The sequence below is a fragment of the Kogia breviceps genome, chromosome 4 (assembly GCF_026419965.1).
Source record: "Kogia breviceps isolate mKogBre1 chromosome 4, mKogBre1 haplotype 1, whole genome shotgun sequence".
Classification (NCBI taxonomy): Eukaryota; Metazoa; Chordata; class Mammalia; order Artiodactyla; family Physeteridae; genus Kogia; species Kogia breviceps.
In genome coordinates, this window is record NC_081313.1 from 178,108,577 (window position 1) to 178,129,684 (window position 21,108).

The following is a 21,108-nucleotide window of genomic DNA, read 5'->3' on the forward strand; positions in this document are numbered from 1 at the left end:
GTGCAGGAGGATTCCTCCAGCAGATGGGACCTCTGCCAGCTTGCGCCCAGGCCCTGCCGTGTGGTCCAGGAGGTGCTGGGCAGGACCTTCGCACCACAGGCAGCCTCCTGTTGAAACTAATCCTGTTCCCGTCCTGCCCGGGGGGCCCACAGGCAGCCCCTCCTGTGTGCCTGCACATCAGCCATCACAGTTCCAGCACCAGGAAGCCCTTCCTCTACCATTCAGATGCCTCCTCTCCGTTCCAGTCCTTCCTTACAGCCTGGCAGTCATTTTCTCAGTGCCCCCCTTGCCTTACTCATCCCTCCATCAGATATTTGTTGAATCCCTGCAGGGTGCCGATTACTGTTCGCAGACCGTGGGACACAAGGGGAACGAGGCAGAGGCTCCGATCCCATGGAGTTGATCCCTTACTAGGGGAGACAGACCATAATAAACCCACACACCTGGTACCTCAGGTGGTGACGCGTGCTAGGAAGAGAAAGAGAGCATCTTGGCTTCACTGTGAGGCCAGTCCCAGGTTTCTTCTACAGGGTACGGTGTGTGTTTAATTAAGTCTACAGCGGCTAGGCCTCTTCTCCCGGAGAGGCCGGAGGCTCTTAGAGACAAGGGGCAGACAGAAGTCAAGCTCAGGCCAGCTTAAGCAAAAATCAGCATTTGCTGGCCTAACTGCAGAGTCAGGGTGGGGGTGGGGTTAGCTTCGGGCCTGCTGACCCAGGGCCTCCAGCCGTGTCTCCAGGGTTCAGTTTCCTCCTCCATCCCCAGCTCTGCTTCCTGCTGGATTGGCTCTGCTCCAGGGCCCCTTGTGGTAACACCCGGCTGCTGGCAGCCCCAGCAGAGAAAGAGCGCCCCTTTCCCAGTAGCTCCAACGGAAGTCCTGGGCCCGAGGCTCATTTGCTGGCAGCGGCCTGACCTTATTCATGTGCCGCCGTGTCCCCTGGGGCCAGGGCATGCAGTATTCTCCTCCTCGGACCTGGAGTCAGGTTGGGCTCCATCTAAACCACGGAGGTGAGGAAGTGGGGGGGGCCCTAGGCTGACCAAAATCCCAGCTCCTTCCTGCACACCCCTGAGCCTTGCGGCTGGCCGGCAGTCAGATGCAGAAGTGAGGCTGGAGTCTGGACCCACAGCCCCGGGTGCTAGGCTTACGGGGTAAAGGGCAGCGCCAGAAGGTGTCTGGGCTTGCCCGTGGTAGGCATGGTGTGGAGAAGCTGCAGCTGTCCCCAGAGTCCCTCCAGCTTTCCTTTGCTCTAATTTACTGCCCGGCAGTAAGCACATTCATGCTTTCATTCGTTCCCCCGGGTTTGTGGAGTAGCAACTGCACATCTGTGCCGGGGAGACGGCTGTCTTGGGAAGCGTGGAAGACCCTTCCATGCCTCCACCCTCCTCCCTTGTGGCAGTTTGGTCTCCTAGATGTCATTCACCCCAGTGGACGTGTGGGCTGTGCCTGGGGAGGACTGTTGTGGTGAATCGGACCAAATGCCCCAAGGCTTCAGTGAGCACAGCCGAGGGGATGGTCACCGTCCGTGGGCTGTGGCCCCAAAGTGAAGATTGGCGTCTGTCCTACTCCTCTGTGGGGTGGGAATTTTGGGGGTGGGGCGTGGGACAATGTCCATTTGCCCATCTCGGTCTTGTCCTTTTGCTCCCCAAACCTTGTCCCCCCCGCCCCGCCGTCTTTACTGTGGGCGATCGCCCTCGCCCCCTTCCCCAAACTCTGTTCTCTCTGTGCTCCCTCCACTCCTTTTACAACCGTCCCAAATCCTTAGCGTCGCCACCATCCGCCCCTCGGGCTCCCTGTCACCTTCACACCTGCCCCTCTCCCTTCACTCTTCTCCTTGAGGCTTCAGCACAGCTGCCTCTTCTCGGGAGCGTTTCCCTGATGCTCCAGACCAGACCCTCCGACCACGTCCCACACAAGCGCTCTCATGGCCCGCAAACTGTGTCCCCTCCCCCGTAGTGGTCCTGCCGGGTTAAAGCTGTGTGAGTGTGGGTTCCTTGGTTCACCTCGGCTCCCCACAACTGAGGGAAGGGGAAGGGTTGTGCGAGTGCCCCCCAAATTCATGACCCCCCGGCTTCCCATCCACGCCTCTCTCCAGGCCTCGAGTGCCGAGGGGAGCCCTGGGCACGCCCACAGGGCTCATGAGCGCACCCGGAGCCACGCGCCCCGGCCCCAGGCAGTGAGGCAGGCGCCTCCAGGCCCCCCCACGGGTCAATAAGGCAGTCCTCATCCAGAACCCGCTGGCCAGCGGCCAGGCCTGCCTGAGCGGCCACCCGCTCGGGCAAGTGGCCGAGAGCCACGGACTCAGCTGCCTGAGAACGACGGGTGGCATCTCCCTGGTCCAGTGACAACATCCCAAAGGGTTTCTTCCTTCAACAGCAGCTGTGCAAGATGGCCTTTCAGACTTCTCACAACTCCACACCTTTTTTTTTTTTAACGGGTGCTCGCTTAGAGACCCAGGTGGAATGCAGGGCTGACTTGAGCGGAGTAAGCTCTCCAAAGAGCATGTGTCCCGTGGGCAGAGGTTGCAAGTGGGTCACTCCTGGCCTCAGCTGGCCTGCAGATGTGGAAAAATTAAAAACCTAGGGATTTCCCTGGCGGGCCAGTGGTCAAAAATCAACAGTTTCATTGCTGGGGCCCGGGTTCAGTCCCTGGTCGGGGAACTAAGATCCTGCAAGCCACATGGCACGACCAAAAAAAAAAAAAAAATTCAAAAACTAAACTAGTCTCCAGCCTTTGAAGTTGGGGACCTGCTGTCTCTGCACCTCGTTCCTGCAGCACCACGATTGGTGGCGCTGAGTAGCAGCCACCCGGGCACCCTGCAGCCTGCCACCCTCCACACCGCACTCCCTCTATCAGTGACATGGCCTGTTCTGAGTGAGTCTTGAAAACCTTTTTAGTGGTGTGTACATGCACGCAGAGAAGTGCACATATCCTACCACTGTGTCGAGTTTTTATACACTGAACACTTCTCCGCATCCATGTGAAGAAACTGTTTTCTAAGCTATTGGATGATCTTTCGAGTTACTAGTTTTAAACCAGGTTTGTTTTTTCTTTTTAACTTATTACAAACGAATGTAGCTTTGTTTACTGTACGAATATAGTGTTGGGGGGAAAAACACCGATTTTTCTTTTTGCAGAAAAGCCTGCCATTGCTCCGCCCGTCTTTGTGTTTCAGAAGGATAAAGGACAAAAGGTAAGGGGCCGGTATGTTCTCCCTTCACGTGGTTACTCTGCCTTGTTTTCTGCCCAAGCTCTCTCCCCAGGTCGCATGGCCGAGGAACCTTCTGCCATGGAGAAAAGGCCCAGTGGCTTTAGGTTACCATGGCACGAGGTTAAGATGGGGTGTGTATGGACAGGGCTCAGAGACCCTGCTTTAAAAAAAACAGTGGAAGAATCAGCTTTCTTCTCATTCCTAATGATTTGCTTTAGAAGTACTGCTGTGCATTAGGAAATCTAGTAGGAGGGAGAGAAAGGGGGCCGGGGACAGGGGGAGGGAGGAGAGGAGAGGGAGCGTTGCTGGTTAAGGGGAAAATAGGAACTTTAAAGATTTTAGCGGGATTTTTTTGGCCCCAACCAACTTGGCATAAATGCATTTCGAACAATTAGTAGTCAGGTTGCATTACATATTCACCACCCGTCTTTGTTAGGTTGCTTCCCCCTTCTCGGTCTCGTTTCCCCTGATGTTGGAAGTACCTCGCCTAACTCATCGTGATGAGCTAGCAGCCCGTCAGAGGACTGGTGGGTGCGTGCAGCGGGGCCTTCCCACAAAGTCGCGTGTGGTTGCTTATCTTGAAGTCATGGGGGTTGTCTACCTCCCTGAATGGATCAGCCTGGAATGTCCGGGTTGTGTCCAGAGATGGTTGATGTTCTGTGGTGACGCCTCCCAAGCTTGTATGAGGACTCCCCCTATTTGTCCAAAAAATGGATGGTCCCTGCCCTCATGCCCAGGGACAGCAGGTGTGATGTCATAACCACGGCAAGATTTCAGGGTGACCAATGCTCTGCGTTGATGCAGGTGTTCTGAAATCCATGTGCGTCTTGTTGATGAGGACAGCCGTTTGAGGGGCTTCTCGGCTCAGGGCTCGTGACCCACAGACCAGGTGCTCGGGTGGATGTCTGATCCCCCCACAGGGTGGCTGGCTTTGAGTTTGGGGGCTGCTGGCCTGGCTATCTGGGACTCCTGGTGGCCCAGCTGCTGCTTGTAAACCCTGCCCCTTGGCCTGAACAGAGAGCAGCCCCGGCGTTCAAGGGCTGTGCCGGGGAGGGCGCGAGTGCGTGGAGGGGGGGGGACGGGAAGGAGAAGCGCCTGCCCTGAGACCCCTACCCGCACCCCCGCGCAGGTTATCTTCTGTGTCAGCCGGGGCTCATCTGCTAGGCTTATTCTCAAATTAATCTTTCCCGTTGTTAATTCTTACGCCGAAGAATCTTTTTAGGAAATCTTTTTAGGAAACAAAACAAGGAAATGTTCTTCCCTTTTGGTTTCAGTTTTCCAAGTGGTATTTTCAAGATATATCAACCTCTGTCGTCCCCTCTCCCTTGGGCCCTGGCCAGTGTATACATGTGTTTTTATCATTTGTCCTTTGGAAGTTCAGTCACTGTGAAGGGGCTTGATGTGCTTCTGGCTTTTAGGGGTGGATGTGTTTGGCTTCTGCTTCAGATGTAAAAGTCACTTATCTTAGGTTTTTCCGTAAAATCGGGATTTTCTAGAATTTTGAGTTGTATTATGATTTTCTTTTGAACCACTTTTAGTTTGAAACAGGGGTCAGCCAACTAAGAGGGCTGCCGCCCCTGCTGTTTTTGTCAATAAAGCTTTATTGGCGCTCGGCCCTGCCTGGCTGGTGTAGAGAGCTGAGGCCGTACCCACGCTGTCCACAGCAGAGTGAAGGGGTTTGGACTGAGACCAGGGAGCCTGCAAAGTCGAACATATTTAGCATCTGGCCCTTTACAGGAAAAGTTTGCCAACCCAGATTTGAAACAAGTAATTGGAATGAATAATTCTTAAAACTTGAAGACTTTCTGACAGCCAGCAGAGTGAAACGCTAAAACGTAATGTTTATTTGACTGAATTTAAAATGCTTTTAAAATGACTAACTCTTATTTCAGTACTGTTTTCACGGCTGAGGTGGTTCTGTTGCTTCGTAATTCAAAGGCTGACTTACACGTGTCACCTTCAGGCGGTTGACGCCGGTTACGTAAACGGGGTGAGGCTGAACCCGGAGAGTCTCCAGGGAGGTGCTCGTCACTGTGAAAACGTGCGCACCAAAATATTGGCTCGGTCGGAGCCAGCTCTAAATGGGCTTCTAGAAATAACTGACCTCCAGCTCTTCAGAGTTCGCCTGCTGTCACATTTGTGTGACAAGGTCATCAGAAGGGCACGGAAAACCTCTGCGTCTAAGGGCAGACGCCGGAGGAGCCTGCATGTCCGTTGGGGCCGCCCTCTGAGCTGCCGGGTGGGCAGCTGCCCAGTGGACACAGAGCCCTCCTCCTTTCTCTGCTGCTGTGACAGCTTGGGCGTCGGGTGGGAAGGAAGTGGAGAGGCTTGGATAGCCAGCTCCATGACCGCGTGGCTCCCTGGCCCAGGGGAAGCGATGGGAAGGTAGGTCTGCAAGGAGTGGCCACGCCACTTCCCACAAAATGACACCTTGACACCCTCCCAGCTTCCCCCTCTTGCCTTGATTTCAGCCCTCCCTCCTCACGCCACAGTAGCAGGAGTTGGGAAGGGTCTGTTCAGGTTGCCATTGTTTTTTTCTGAGGGAGCTTTTATTTTCCCTTTTTCAACTTTCTGTTTTTGAAATTTTTTTCACATCCTCAGAAAAGTTAAAAGAATGGTACTGTGGACCCTTGGGCATCCTTCACCTGGCTTCACCGTTAACATTTTTATCATAAATGCCAGAAACGCTCGAGTGTAAGTTGCACCCACCTGACAGTTTTCCCCTAAATACTTCGGCAGGCGTCTCTGAGGAATTCTTCTCCATGGCCCCAGTGCCATGGGCACGCCTGAGAAAATGATCATTAATTCAGAAATACCCTCTGATATATAGTCCGCATTGAAATTTTCCTAATGGTCACCTAGGTCTCCCATACAGCTATTTTTTTGAGCCACTTTTTGATCCACAAAGATCAAGAAGCCCCGTTGGCAACTGTGGGAGCATTACCTTCTTACAGTGAATGATCTCTAAACCACCAGTACCCCAGTGGGATGCACTCCCAAGAGCCCACGGCCCCCTTCAAAGGCTTTGAAATCAAAAAGAAAAAAATTAGGCTGCCAGCCCAGGCGTTTTGATGTTGGTTTGGTGACAAAGACACACAGGACTTTCCATCAGGCCCATAGACAGTTGGAGTTGCATCTGCAGCAACCCACAGGTGGGTGGGGGTGGCCTGCCGGGGGCGTCCCTTGGTCTCAGGACAAGTCGTCAAATCCTCCCACTGTCCCATGTTAGAGCATCGGGCGGCAGCGCAACTCCAGTCCTGACGCCCGAGACGCAAACCTGGAGCCAGACTGACGGCACAGGAACTGTCTCCACTGCTTTCCTGTTCTTGAGCTTCCTTGAGATGGCGCTCTTCACAAAATGCTTGCGTTTCCATGCATTTGTGTTTTAGGGGCAAAAATGAAACCTTTTCTTAACTGCCTTGAATGGAGATAAACAGTTTTTTTCTCTTTAACCTGAAGAGAATTGGAATCTCCTTCCGTAGTTTGTTTCACTGTTTGTGACGACTGAACATTTCTTTCATTTACTTTATTTTCCAAAGATTTGCTAATCTGAAGGCAGAAGATTTTGGGGTTGCACTGGCAGGATAATGTCCATTGAGCAAAAGGCAGAAAGCAGTTACAACAGCAGTTGGGCAGAAAGCAGGGTGTCACCAGCAACACTGCAAGCTTGCTGTGTGTGTCACGAGCGCACCCTGTATGCGTGGTTTTTTGTCAGCCACGTGTATTTTAGGATGATGTCAAAGCCTGCCAAAATCTCGATGTCCGATCTTAACAAACATGTTGAAAAACTACAGGCTCTGTCTTGGTTCCTTAGAGCTTACTCAGACCCAAGGAGAAAATGCTGGAATGGCATTTGTATTTCTTTTTGGTCCTCCGACGTAGGCTTCATCTCTAGTCTGCCATGCCACGAGGGCATTTCAACATTTATATTTGAAAAGCAGGGATTTTTTTAAAAAATCCAAGTGGTTCTGAACAGAGATAGGCAATTTCCCCTAGAGTTCTGGGTTTCATTTTCTCTCTAAAATGGTGTTAAATCTCTAGCCATAAAGAAGCAGCAGAGTGGTGCGTGGAGCAACCTCGGTGCCTTGGACGAGTTTGAGGACCGGCCTGGGAAGGAGGGCCTTTTTTTGTCTGTGGCTCTCCCCTGCATGGGAAGAGTCGATTTGGGTGGCTTTTTTAAATGTATGGATGAGTTGTGTTGCTTTTGCTTTTTCCTAAGAATGTTTGAAAGTTCTCTTAAAATCCTCTATGTAGTTCCTTTCATCTAGCAGGCTCACACATTTAAAAATAGTCCCAAGTCCTATCTAAAGAGGTTTCAGTCACTTTACAGACAGGAAGAACACAGCCGTGTCTTCAGGGAGACAGGGTGGACCCGTGGTCATTTAGTTCACAAAGTGAGAGAAACGTGTGGTGGACAATGCCAGGCGGGAGGCTTGGGGCCCGGAGCCCATGTATTTATTCCAGGACACCAGCTTTGTAACGCACCTCTCAAGAAGAGTCTTGGCCACAGAGCCCTCGGCCCACGGAAGCCCCTTCAGAATCCCAAGAACCACCTCAAATGATGCCGGGGAGGTGGGGGGGGGTCTGTGCTTTTGAGGACGAAGACTTCGGGGACCGGCTTCCCCTTTACCCTGGCTGTTTTCTAGATAAGCCCTGGCCCGGGGTGTTTGGCGGGAGCCTGGGAGAATTCTAGGCCAAGGGGCTCCCTCCTTCAGCCGGAGCCCCACCCACCTGTCCGCTGATACAAAACCGGATCTCTGTGTGTCTGCCGGCTCACAGGGTCACCCCACACCTGCGCTCGCCGAGCAAGAAAGTGTTCCCTTCCTCTCGGGTTTAAGCGGCCAAGATGGGAAGGTGCTGGCGGGGCCACAGGCAGTGCAGAAGCCCTGGCCCCGCCGCCCTGGATCTTCCAGTGGCCAGACAGGGTGCTGGCGCCCACCTCCCCTCACGAGTATGTTTGAGTGGATGGGTTATTAAGCCCTGGGGACAGTTTGACACAATGGCCCCTGTTCCCCTCTGCTAGAGGCACCGCCCCCGTCTTGGTCACACGTGTGTGTTTCCACACTCGCTGCCATCGGCAGAGGGTCTCTGTGCCACAGGGGCCACCTTGCAGTTTTCAAAAGGAGGGTCCAACTTCTTGCACACCTCAGAGCTCCCTGCCAGGTCCGACAGCAGCAGGTCCACGTTCACTGCCCTTCTGTCAGTGTGGAGGGCTGGCTCTGTGGAGCAGGACGCGGTAGCATGTGCCGGCTCTCTTGGCCCGACCTCCCGGGCAGGAGCTGCTGAAGGTCGAGCATCTCCAGACCTTCCCCTGCCCCCCTCCCCTGCCCCGCGTTGCTGGCTTTATTTACATTGAAGGAAAATTGTCTTTTTTGCTCCCAGTCCTCTGCAGAGCAAAAATACTTGTCGGATTCGGGAGAGGAGCCTCGGGGGGAGGCTGAGACCCCCCACCATGGCACGGGTCACCCCGAGTCAGCTGGTGAGCATGCCCTAGAGCTTCCTGCCCCCGCTAGCGCTTCAGCCAGCGCTCCTGAAGCCCAGCTTCTTCCTTTTCCACGAGAACTGGCAGGGGTAAGTCCACCTCCACCCGGCATCCCACGGCCCGGGGCTCCCAACCCAGACTGGCCCCTTCCCCGCTGGGCCCCGCAGATCCACACCCAGGTTGTCAGCGGTTGATGATAACTGAAAAGATGACAAAGGCTCTCTTCAGCTCCCTTTAATTCTTGCTGCCAAAAAGTCAGGAAAGAGGATGTCCCCTTTTACATTGAGACTTTTCTAGTTGGGGGAACATTTACCCTTAGCCAGAAGCTAGTCCTGGTTCCTGAAGGAGGCGAGGGCTCAAAAGAGGAATTGAGTAGTAGGGTAGAACCTTCCACATCAAATTCGGCCCCTTCTCCCTCCTCCATTTTTCCTTCTCCTCTCCCTGAATTTGGGCATTCAAGTTCAGTATCTTAGAAACACGAAAGGCTCCGGCTTCCTTGACCTATAGGAAAAGGTATCTACTGCAGATTGCTTTGCAAGACCGTTTGTGTTTAGACTGTGGTTGGGCTGTGAACTGCTTGTCTTCAATCAAAGCAGGAAGAAGAAGAGACTCTTCCTTTGAATCCAGAGGGAATCCTTTGAGCCCTTTATCTTTGTATTCAGAAGGCTTTTGAAGATTATAGGTGGAGAAGATTGTGAGCTCTCCAGAACAAGAAATGTCTTGAGTTTTTGGAGTTTGATAAATTGGGAAAGGTAAACATTAGCCTACATTCAGGATTGAAAACCTCGTCCTCTCGGTACCTAGTGACAGAGTCCCCCGTTCTCATGACAGGGAAAAATGACTCTCAAGAAAACAGAGGATCCTGCTCTGCCACACTGAACCCTGGGCAACCTTGCAGGGTGTCACAATCCCAGGCCTTACCCCAGACCTTTAGCCGTTCCCTGTGTCCCATCACCAGTCTCCTGTGTCCTTAAGGAAGCCACTAAAATTCAGTTAGAGCCACGAGACCCTGGGATTCGCAGGAAGAAGTGATACTCAGCCAAGGTGAGGTTGGAGCCAAAGTTTAACATTCTGGAGGAATCGGTGTGTGGTGGGAAAAGAAGAAGCAGGCTTTCCCTGTGTGGGGCGGGGTGTGGGGGAGTCCTGCGTGGCCTAGAAGTGGGCTTGGGGTCAGGAAGCCCCCGAGAGGTTCCGGCCCGAGGTGCTTACGCCAGAGAGTTCTGGGGGCGCAGTCCTCGCACGAGGGCCGACAGCAAGAATTCAGAGGCTTTTCAACTTCTGGGGTTGGAGGCAGAGCAGCTGCTGGAACCTTCTCCCAGATTGGGCGTTACGAGTTTCATGCCTTCGGCCTTTGCAGGTACATGTTTTCAGTTCCCGGAGAACAGGTGATCTCTGTGTGGATCTGCCCAGGAGACTGGGCCCTTCTGCTGCTGCCTGGGTTGAAAAGCACGGTTTAAGGGGAATCTCCCGCTGAAGAGGTTGAGGGTTTTCAGTGGAGAGTGGCAAACAGTAGAGGCTGTGTCATGGCAACTGCCCTTCCAGAAGCGAGGCTCTTTCGGGCCCCTTACTTCTAATGACCACTTGATGAGACGAGGCCTGTGCGGGAAGCACCCTGGGGGCCTCGCCTTCGGGCTGTGGCCGGTCCAGACGGTGATTTCTGAGGCCTGGCCGGTGGAGCTTGGCTCCTCAAGTCTTTTGGACTGTGGGTCAGAGACTCTAATTCTGACACGTTCAGGCAGTGTCCCGACTGGCAAATGCAAGGTCAAGTGCGATGGCAGGGAGCCTGGGGATGGCTGTTACGTCACGTGGGAGAGAGTCAGAGCTGGGGGAAGCAGTTTCTGAATGTAGCAGCGTCGCGGCCAAGGCCGTGCCCGTGACATACACACGCATAACTGTGGGGATCCCAGCTCAGTCAGAAGCCCCAGCAGCGCGGCCCTCACGTCACTTGTGACAGCTCTGAGCCACCCAGGGCTTTCCCTGCTGATTCGGCATCAAGGCAAAGTAACCTTTGTTTTTAAGGCCAGTTAGGGCCTAGATCAAGGCAGATGGAACCTGAGCCCAGCTTCTTCCCCGGCTGAGGTGTTTCTGTGGCTAACTCAGACTAGTTGCTTTTGCATCAGAGCAGATTTGGAGCTTGCTCTGTACCACACTGGAGTTCAGGAGACACCCACACGTTACCCGACAGGTCTCATCCCTCACGTTTAGTCTGTTCTTTACTCCACGATCCCTTGGGCGAGTGTAAAGCTGCAAATTCTTTATAATAAATACTGGCTCGCTGAATTGTTGCCTATAAAGGGCCCTTATTGTCTTTCAGTCTCATCAGAACTCTGGCCGTTGAGGACTCAGTACCAGGAAAAAGTCTCAATATATCAGACTTCCTGGCTCTCACAAGGCAGCTTGAAGGAGACCAAACCACATCCAGATTAAGTTGTCCGTTTGATCTGGAGAGAGCGAGCGTTCCCGGTGCTCACTGGGAGGCTGGCTGAAGTCTACCAGACTGAAGCTCTGCACCAAGGCACTGCCGAGCCTGAAATATGTTTATGAGACCCACCAGGACCCAGCCCCTCATCCTCTGGCATCTGCACGGGGTTTGACCCTCGTTCCGCCCCACCCCTGCCCAGCATTCACATCTTGGGAGGCCACCTCTCTTTTACTTTTTTCGGTGTCTGCCTTTTTGGTAAAAATCTCTGAGCTGGTTCCCTCAGTTACAGAATAAACAGCAGTGAATCTGCCTGTGATCCACATGAAGGCAAGGACACCCCTTAAGTGACTTTTAATCCCAGGCATCCATTTTCCTGCAGGCCCAGCAGTGGGCTTTCTAAAATTTATTTATATTATTTTATTTTTGGCTGCGTTGGGTCACCGTTGCCGTGCGCGGGCTTTCTCTAGTTGCGGCGAGCGGGCGCTACTCTTTGTTGTGGTGCGCGGGCTTCTCATTGCGGTGGCTTCTCTTGTTGCGGAGCACGGGCTCTAGGTGCGTGGGCTTCAGTAGTTGTGGTGCGCAGGCTTAGTTGCTCCACAGCATGTGGGATCTTCCCGGACCGGGGCTCGAACCCGTGTCCCCTGCACTGGCAGGCAGATTCTTAACCACTGCGCTTCCAGGGAAGTCCAGCAGCGGGCTTTCTAACTGGGCCGTCCAAATGGGGAATCACTGAGTCCCAGGCAGGCCAAACGGTGTCTGGCATTTTCTGGAAGGAATTTCCCTGACATGGTCTTGCTTTCTGGTCTTTTCCGGGAGGTCAGGAAGGCAGCACCGTTCATTCCTGCTTACTGCCCATTTGTCTGTGTCTGTGTCTCAGCTCCCTCCCCTTCTCCTGGACTGGCCTGGCAGCCTTGTCCTCTGGAGGCCATGCCAGGCAGCCTCCTGGGAGCCATGTTTGTGGGGGGGGGGGGGTGCAAGCCTTAGCGAAGTGAATGATCGTAATTTTCTTTTTTTTACAGTCATAATTGTATTTATTGATTTTTAAAATTTTTATTGAAACATAATTGATTTACAGTGTTGTGTTGGTTTCAGGCGTACAGCAAAGTGATTCAGTTAACGATCATAATTTTCATTGTTTCATCCTTTACACCAAGATCAGAAGCTTCTCACACCTGTGGTCCCATCCTGGGTTAGGCATTCCCTCCTATTTTGTACTTGGCAACAGGGACTTATGCACCTCACACAATGAGCTGCTTCCCCTGAGGTTCCAGTGTCTTCTGAGGGGAGAGGACTGCGCTGCCTGCCCCACCCGCTGGCGGGACTCAGGCCACCTTGCAGCGTGCAGTCAGGGCGGGCTTGCTCGCTAGGCCGCGGCCTGGCCGCCGTCCACTTCATTTGTTCACCAGCGCCAGAAAAATAAGTTGAAGTGTTCTATTTGGTCTTCTTTCTCTTCGGCCTCCTCATGTAAGTGTTTGTTGGGGATATTTTCGTCATGGCATCCCTAGGGTGCTGGTCCCAGCATCCCCGGGGTGTCATCCTGAAGCCCCAATCCTTGAGTGGTGGCTTCTGCCGTGGTAGGAAGCAGAGGAGGAAATGGGGCTTCCACACCCTGCTCTGTCCTCACTCCTCCCCAGAAGCGCAGATCCTGAAAGCCTGCTCTTAAAATCCTCCTCACAGGAGTCCCTGGAGCAGTGGCTCCTGAGCTTTGGCTGCGGCCTTCTGGGCTCCGAGGAGTTGGGATTGCAAGGCCTGACTCCATGAGTGTCCCAGGCATTGTTCTAAACTGACCCCTGAAGAGCTGTTCCCTTGGTTGGGGCGAGGGGTGGCCCCCAGACCACTTAGACATGGAAGAGGTCCTGCCCCCCAGGCTGCTGTGTCCAAGGATAGTGTCTGTGGAGCTGGCATTGGCCTTGTGTGGGTTGAAAGGGAGCTGCTGCACACCAGGCCTTTTCCTGCTTTGGGGGAAGACAGCACGAGGCAGCCAGGCCCAGACGGCAAGCGCGGGCCGTCCCCGGCAGGAGCAGGGGGCAGGCTGCTTCTCACACGGGCAGTGGTGGAGGGTTTTTAGCTGTCAGGTAGGCTCCAAAGGCAAGCAGAAATGACTTCGCTTTGTAGTCTGTCTTGCTGCTTCCTTTGCCCTAGTTCCCACTGAGGAGAGTTGCTGGCATCACTTTCCTCACTGCTTCTGAGTCGGCTGTTTCAGACCCCACAGGAAGTTCCAGCAGCTTCTGGAAGGTCCTCCCAGTTGGGGACTCTTCCTGTGTTGTCCTTTGCAGGCCTTAGCCTCCCAGCTTTTCCAGGACCAAGAGGCCTGCCACATGCCTGTAGGGTGGGTCTTAGAATAGACTCGGAGCATGGATTTGAGAGTCTCCTGGGGTCAGGGGTCTAGGAGTATCTGATCTTGTCTGGCCAGGTGCCCTTTCTTCTCCAGGTCACCAAAGGGGCTGTGGCGGAGGACAGGCTCCATTTGTGCAGTAGATACTTGCCGAGCGTCTTTTGTGCAGTGTCCTGGGTGTGGGGTGTATGAGCTGTGAGCAGAACAGACAGGGTAGGGCCTCATGGTAGCAGGAGACAAACAACAGATGGACACATTAGATCACATCCAACTGTGATGCACAAAACAGGGCAGAGGCCCGAGAGAGGCTGGAGGGTAGGGTGGAGAGGAGCTTCCCCTGCTTGCTGGGTGATGGGATAGCCCGCGAGCAGGGGTTCACCCTGGAGGTGGTCAGGGATGGCTGTGCAAGTAGCACGTGAAGAAGGGACTCCGAGGCAGGAACGGGGTTGACATGTTCAGGAGACAGGAAGGAGACAGCAAGGCTAGAGTGTGATGGACGAAGCGGGCCCAGTGCTGCAGGAGGCCGCCCGCCCTCAGCAGTCCTGGGCCCCAAGAGGTGGGGCTGCAGCCCCTGAGGTCTGGGTACTTTTCTGGGGAAAGGCTCCTAGCACCCATCAAGTTTTCAAGGAGACCCAGATCCCTGAGAGGTTTGGGGTGTCACTGGCAGAGGTGAGGAAGTTAAGTGTTGTTAAAAGTGCCCCAAAATACACGAAGCAAAAACTGACAGAATGAAGGGAGAATAGACAATCCAGTACATTGTTGGAGACCTCAGTGCTCCAAATTCATGCTCAGGTGCTAGAATATCCAGACAGAAGCAGGACGAGGACGGAGAGGACTTTAGCAGCTGCAGGGTACACGGTCCTCTCAGGGGCATGCAGGAAGCTGCAGGATGGACCACTCACTAGGCCACAAAACAAGTCTCGGTAGATTTAAAAGGATTGAAATCACAGAGTCTTCTCCAACCACAGTGGAGTAAAATTAGAAATCTATAGCAGAAGGAATGCTCAGAAATTCACACATGTGGAAATTAACCTAGCTAGCCAAGAGGAAAGGCGGGGGTCCTCTTGAGATTGAGGTGACAGAGAACTGTTCTCCCCAGCAGCTGAGAAACAGGAGGACGCTCTGGCCTCACAGCTTTCGGGTCCATTGCTCTGTGTGTAACTTGGAGGCCACATGCCTTGGCGGCTTCTCCATGGCCCATGGAGAACCTGGAATCCGGCTGCTTCCACTGAACACAGGCCAGTCGAGCCCCGCTGTGTGCTGGGGCCATACCCTCCTGGAACTTAGAGGCTAGAGGGGGACCCTGACACCGACCCACGACTGGAGTGAGAGCCGTGGAGAAATGCAGGGAGCAGTGAGGCCACGGCCTGAGGGGTTTTCGTCTGGGGGGCAAGGGAAGGGACGGTGTCCGTGGGTGAGGGAGCAGTGTCTACAGAGGCGGGGGGGTGGCCATTTTCCAGGTGCCAGAAGTCATTCAGGAAGCAGCAGATCCCACAGGCCCCAGAGGCTGCCATGGGTGGGTTTGGGAGAGTTGAGATGCTTGTTGAGTGAAAAGGCGGGGTTGGGGGGGAGTTGAGGATGGGACTTGAGGGCGAGGGCTGGGCTGGGGATGGCCAGGCGTGCTGTGGAGGAGTGGGAGGGAGGGGCCTGGAGCCTGCATGGTGTCACCCAGGGCAGGGGAGCATCCGAGAGGAACACCCGATGTTCTGGTGACACGGCTCTGTTCTGTCAGGTGCCAGCCTGGGCCCCGAAGAATGACAGCACTGCCAGAGCACCTCTCTGTGCCCCCCATGCTAAGACCCTCTTCTCCACCCCTCCAAGAGTCCCCTGGTCCTGCACCTGGCTCTCCCACCTCCCCCAGCACTGCCCCGAAGTGTGACATCCCGAGGGGGTGAGCTGGCTGGGAGAGCGTGGCCTGTCCAGGTGTGAGCCACGCGGCACTGCCTGCATAGCCCACTTCCCCCCTGCACCTCCCTCCCTACGGAGGAAGGGCTGGCCCCGCCATTTTCCAAGCGAGGAAATGGAAGCTTGGGCCGGTGAAATAATTTGTCCGGCGTTTCGGGTTTAGGACATGGCAGAGCTAGGAGAAGCTGACTAGGCCTGGCAAGCCTTCGAGAGCAGGATTTAGTGCCTTCATGCTCTGAGCTCGAGCTCTGGCCACTGTTCTGCGCTCATGTAGAGCCAGCCTGCTGGACCCTTTGGGTATTTTATTTCATTTTGAGCTCCACGATATGTTCATGTATTGAGCACCTGTTGTGTTAGGAAGGTTTCGTGTTTCCCAGGCATTTTGGTGGATGGTCTCTGATGGGGGTGTTCGGGGGGAAGGCCAGGCTGGGGTCCTTTTCTTACCGTCCAGGCGCTCACTGTCCTTTAGGATGGATCTGCAAACTCTGTCCCCTGCCTGTTTTTGTCCAGCCTGCAAGCTAAGATGGTGTTTTAAAGGATTGTAGAAACAAAGAATATACAAGGTGTGGCCCGAATGGGGCCTGTGAAGCTGAAAATACTTTCTGGCCCTTTACAGGGAAAGTGCCGCCCCAGCTCTAGGAAGTCCCCCAGCTCCTCGTCTGCAGTTTTCTTATTTACAGCAGTTACTGCTTTTACACACGGCTTTGCAGCTTGCCACGCACTTTCCCGTGCATCATCTCATTTAATCCCTAACAGCTCCTCGAGGCAGGTGGTCCTCCTTTGGCTAAACTTGACTCCCGAGGGGCTTTCCTGAAAATAAGAAAATTGGCTCCCCTGCTTGCTCTTAAACTGGTGACCCGGGGGCGGGGGTGGTGATGTTCACCCTTCAAAGTTTGCTTTTGGCTGCTTAGTTCTGAAGAATCTCAAGTCCCTGAGAGGGGATGTACAGCAGGGACTGTGTATTATCCCACATGGGGCGGGGGCTTCTTAATAAGCTTCTTAATTGCTCGTTCGCATTCTAAAATTAAAGGTTGTCAAGGAGGAGATTCTTCAGCCACCTGTCTGTCTCAGCTGATGATTGTTCGGTGGGTTCTGCGGTCTGAGCTGTTGTACCTGGAGATTCTGTTCTGAACACTTTGGCCCAAGGCTTCAAAGCTCTCGGCTGCTCTGGAAATAACAGCCCACCTCGAAACAGAGTTCCACACCGTGGGATGTGCCAGGGCCAGGAATGGGGACCACCATGACCCAGTGTCACGCAGCCAGTGTCAGCGGTCCTGCAGCCCTTCAGGGTGCAGAGAGGTCGCTTTCCAGCTCTTGGCAAAGTGAACTTGGCCAGATCCAGCTTCACTGTTTGAATTGGGGGGCTGGGGTGGGGGAAGGCCAGTTAGCTGTACCCGGTGGAGAAACACGGAAACCGATCCTGTGCTGGGAACGCGTTCCCAGCCACTAAGAGGATTCCCTGGCACGAGGCCTGGTGAGGCAGAGGCGTGAAGGTTCATGGGGGATTTTTGAGCATTAGGTTGAAAGCCTGTCTGTGACCTGGGTGACTGAGCCCAGGCCACACACCCTCAGTGCTACATTTCGGGACCCGTTTGTGGCAGAAGTCAGGAGCTGCCGGGCCCTGGGCCGCGCGGCCCTCTCTGACTGCCCTTACGTGTGTTCTTGTTTCAGAGGTCAGCCGGAGGCTCCAGCCCCGAAGGTGGAGAAGGTGAGGAAATCTCTCAAATGTTTCACCAGCTTTGGTTGTAAAAGTGGAAGCGGCCTGATTTTTCTCCTCCTCCTCATTTTCTGTAGATTCTGACCGAGAAGATGGAAATTACTGCCCTCCTGTCAAGCGAGAAAGAACATCCTCTTTAACGCAATTCCCGCCTTCACAGTCAGGTAACAGTTGCAGCCCTTTGTTAGACGGTGAAAGCACTTGTGTTTCCAAGCCCGCTGTTCCCCTCCAGCGCCTCACACCCCTGTCTGTCCGCTGTGCACATCCTGTTAGAATTAACTCAGTCTCCGTCAGGAGTGAGGCTGGAGTGTGCCCTGGGGGTAGCACAGGTGCCCCCGTCTGGAGGGGTGGGACCTAGTAGACTATTAATAACCAAGGCTTGCGAAGAAATCGTCCCTCTGAAGGGGACCGTCAGGGCCCTGGTCAGGGCTCTGACCATTAAACACATGTGCACCTTGCAAGGGCCGCTGGCTATGTGTTGACTAAAGGTGGGGAAAACGGGGTGTCCTCCTGGCCCTTCAGCCGTGTGCCTAGAGCCTAGTGGGCCAGTTGAGAAGCCCAGACACACATACAGACGGTACATAGGAGGGAGTCCAGTGGCCCCAGCAGACACTTTGGTGGTGGAATACTGTGAGCTCCCCGACGAGGGGGATTGGGGGAGCCTGGAAGGGTTGGCCAGGCTAGGACCCTGTCCCTTTGGATGTGGCTGGACCCAAGGGCTTGGAAGCTCCAGCCTGGGGCCAGGTCTGCACACACACACAGGCCAGCAGACCAGCTGGTGGACACAGGCTGGTGCAGGGAAGAGGTGGGTTCCTGGGGTAGATGGAGATGCTGGGACTACTTAGCGGGGGGGGGGCTCTGCAAGCCTGGGGACACCCCTGCGCCTTGGAGGGTAAAAGCTGCGGCAGGGTTCCCTACTCCCGCCCCTGGTCCTGGCTCCGTCCACTCAGGCATTGCCCCGTGCTGTCTGTGGTGCTGGCTTACAGACACTCTCCAGTTCCCCAGCTTGAAGTTCATTCTTGGGAATTCATGTAAAACATTTACAAGTGTGAGCCCTAAGGATATCACTTTAAGGGAAAAAAAGACACTCCTGGAAGCTTTGTTTCTGCTTCCAAGAAAAATGCGAACGGCACAGGAATGTACAGTGTAGAAAGTGAGTGTCCTCTCAACGATCATCCCTGTAACACTTGTTTTGGACACACACACACACACACACACACACACGCACACACACACACACACACGCCGCCCCAAATAGACACACACACACACACACACACACACACACACACACACACACGCCGCCCCAAATAGACACACACACACACACACACACACACACACACACACACACACACACACACACACACACACACACACACACACACACACACACACACACGCGCCGCCCCAAATAGAGGCACTGTCATTTGCTAGCCAGGCATTGAGGAGCCGTCCGGGCGGTCTACAGTGCAGGCTGCAGTTACGTCCTTTTTCTAAGGACCTCTGCACGCTTGTCGCGTGAGCCTTACTACAGGAGGAGGGAGCGTCCACTTCTGGCCGTGGATCGTACTCCTTCCCGCTCACCGTCCACTGCTGAACCGCACTTTGTGCATCGAGAAGGTGCAGCGGAGAAGAGAGGAGGTGGTTTGTGCTGTGACCGTAGGCTAAAGGGGTAGAGGACCAGCAGGCGTTAGCCCTCTCCTGTCGTGCGTCACCACCTAGGGGATGCTCGGCGCTCAGCCGTCAGGGCAGTGGAGCCACGAGCAGTCCCATGTTTGGAGGCCTTTGCACTGCACTCTGTTTCCCCTTAGCTAGCTGCCTTCTGTCCGCACAGTTAGATCTTCAGCCCCACTGCGTTGTTGCCGGGCCCACAACCCGGGAAGCAGTTGATTTTGTAAGATCCTAAACAGGTGAGGGGAGGGGATCTGCACGCAGCCATCCGAGCCCCGACTGGTGACAAGGAGCAGGGCCTGAGGCTTGGCCCCAGGGGAGACTCGGAACATCCCGTGCGTCCTCTTCCCTCCCGGCTGCTCCCACGGGGGCACAAGGACGAGGCAGGTGGCCACAGCAGGCCAGAGTCGACTGCTAGATACCAAACAGATTCAGGCTGTTCCACTGGACACCCACCTTTCTTTTGCTTTAGAAAGAGTCCCAGGGTTTCGCTTTTACTGGGAGTTGCCAAAGGCCAGGTTCACAACGCTGACCCCCCTTCCCCAATGGTGGGGCCTGGAGACGACCCCTCAGGTGGGAGAAGTGATCCTGTGCACGTCTGCCCTGCCTACTCACGCTGTTTTTCCTCTTGTTCCCTCCCCTGCCTGCACCTCCTTGTTGACAGTATCAAAAAACAATGTTTTTATGCCATCCACCTTCTGCGAGCCATCTGCAGGCAATTCTGACTCAGAACCAGGTGAGCCCTTGCGTCCCTTTACCTTTCTCGGCCGGTCACTGGGGGTTTCCTGGGATGAAAAGCAAGGTCTTAAACGGGAATGGGTGATTTGAAGGCAGCTTTCTTTTTCAGTTCCTAAATGTTCCCCAACTCTTCACTGCACAGATTTGGAATCTGGTGTGAGGCAGGCTTCATCGGCCCTTAATTTCTGTTTCTACAAACAGGGCCTGGTTACAAGGAGTTTCAAGTCCTTTTTAAAAAAAAAAAAAGAGAGAGAGAGAGAGAGAGACAAGCAAAAACGAAAAAACTGTAATGAAGTATACTACTCATTTTTCAAAAGTTTACACAGATAATACATTTGTATCGTTAAAAACTCAGAAATACATAGAGTAAAAGAATCCACCTCTCCATTTCCCACGCACTCTGCCATCCCAGTGGTAACCACTCTGAAGTTCATGTAAGTTTCCAGACCCTTTCTCTGTGTATTAAATTCTCACATGAATTAACATTACTTGGATCTGTTTAGATAAATATATTTAATCAGAGCCTTAAAACTTTAAGGAAAATAGCTTGATCCTTTCTGAAGAATGTGGAGCTTTCCTTTTTTGGTCTGTCACTAGAGAGCTAATTCCAAGATTTCCTGAAAGTTTCTCCCACGTGGCTGAAATTCCTCATAAAAGATTTAATGAGCGAGTGTAACCATCCGAATTCTGTAACCCAACCTGCCTTATATAAATTCATTGCCTACTTCAAAAGCTCTGCTAGATCAGTCATACTCTGGCACAAGGGCACTGTCGAGGGAAGAGGCAAGTTGTTAGAACTTCGAGGGTTGATTTGATGACACTGTTTCAAACAGTTGAATTCATTTTGACTCTAAAGGCAAACTGTTTTGAGCTGACCCCCCTCACGGGGCATGAAGAGGAGCTTGGATTTTAGGGGTCCTTAGGAAGACCTGGGCACTGGCCTAGCGAGTCACATTCTGAACCGGGGGGGCCGTGTCAGCCGTGGTGGGTGATCAGACACCGAAGCCAGCCCTCGAGCTCTGTTAGGAATCTCATGCTCCCCCTCCGAGGTCTCTGAGCAACGGCCTCACTCCCGCTTCTTCCCCGAAACCTTTATCCTGCAGCATTGAGAGCAGGGCAGCCCTGAGCAAGGCAGGCAACTCGGACCTGCCTCTGAGGCCTGCCACAGCCCGACCCCTGGACCCGCTGCCGCATGCAGTGGTGATAGACTGGCTCAGCCGCTCTGCAGAGTGAACTTCTTATTCTTAGCTCCTTGCCTGCCTGCCTTTTATTTTTTTAGCTTTAATTTTTGCGGGAAAAAAATGTAACACTGAAGAATGGTAAAGCACTTCTCTATCCCTCTACCTAGAGACCCCATTCGATTTTCCCCGGGCATCCCAGTGATGTCCATCATGGCAAAGGCATCAGATCCTGGCTCACACATCACGCATCTGCAACAGTCCCTCGGGCTTGCCTTGGCTTTTATGACCTTTCAGAGTGCAGGCCGGTTACATTGGAGAAGGCCTTCAATCTGGCTTTCCCGCTGTTTCCCGGTGACTGGACCAACTTACCTTTGGGGGCTAGAACACCACAGAGGTGAGGCTGTGTGCTTCCTGTGCACCATAGCAGGTGACTCATGGTGTTTACTGC

General features: G+C 53.8%; 1 protein-coding gene across 10 annotated transcripts in view; it reads left to right on the forward strand.

Moving 5' to 3' along the window:
• The window catches only part of RANBP3 (RAN binding protein 3), a 54,577-nt gene that overhangs the window by 15,315 nt on the left and 18,154 nt on the right, over positions 1-21,108 (forward strand). For 2 of the 10 annotated variants that reach the window (XM_059059854.2, XM_059059855.2), the window contains exons 2-6: positions 3,133-3,188; positions 8,589-8,777; positions 17,022-17,058; positions 17,145-17,231; positions 19,406-19,477. In XM_059059854.2, the coding sequence (XP_058915837.1) occupies positions 3,133-3,188; positions 8,589-8,777; positions 17,022-17,058; positions 17,145-17,231; positions 19,406-19,477 (441 nt within the window). The remainder of the gene's footprint in view (positions 1-3,132; positions 3,189-8,588; positions 8,778-17,021; positions 17,059-17,144; positions 17,232-19,405; positions 19,478-21,108) is intronic. The other 8 variants (XM_059059857.2, XM_059059859.2, XM_059059861.2 and 5 more) reach the window with 4 other exon arrangements.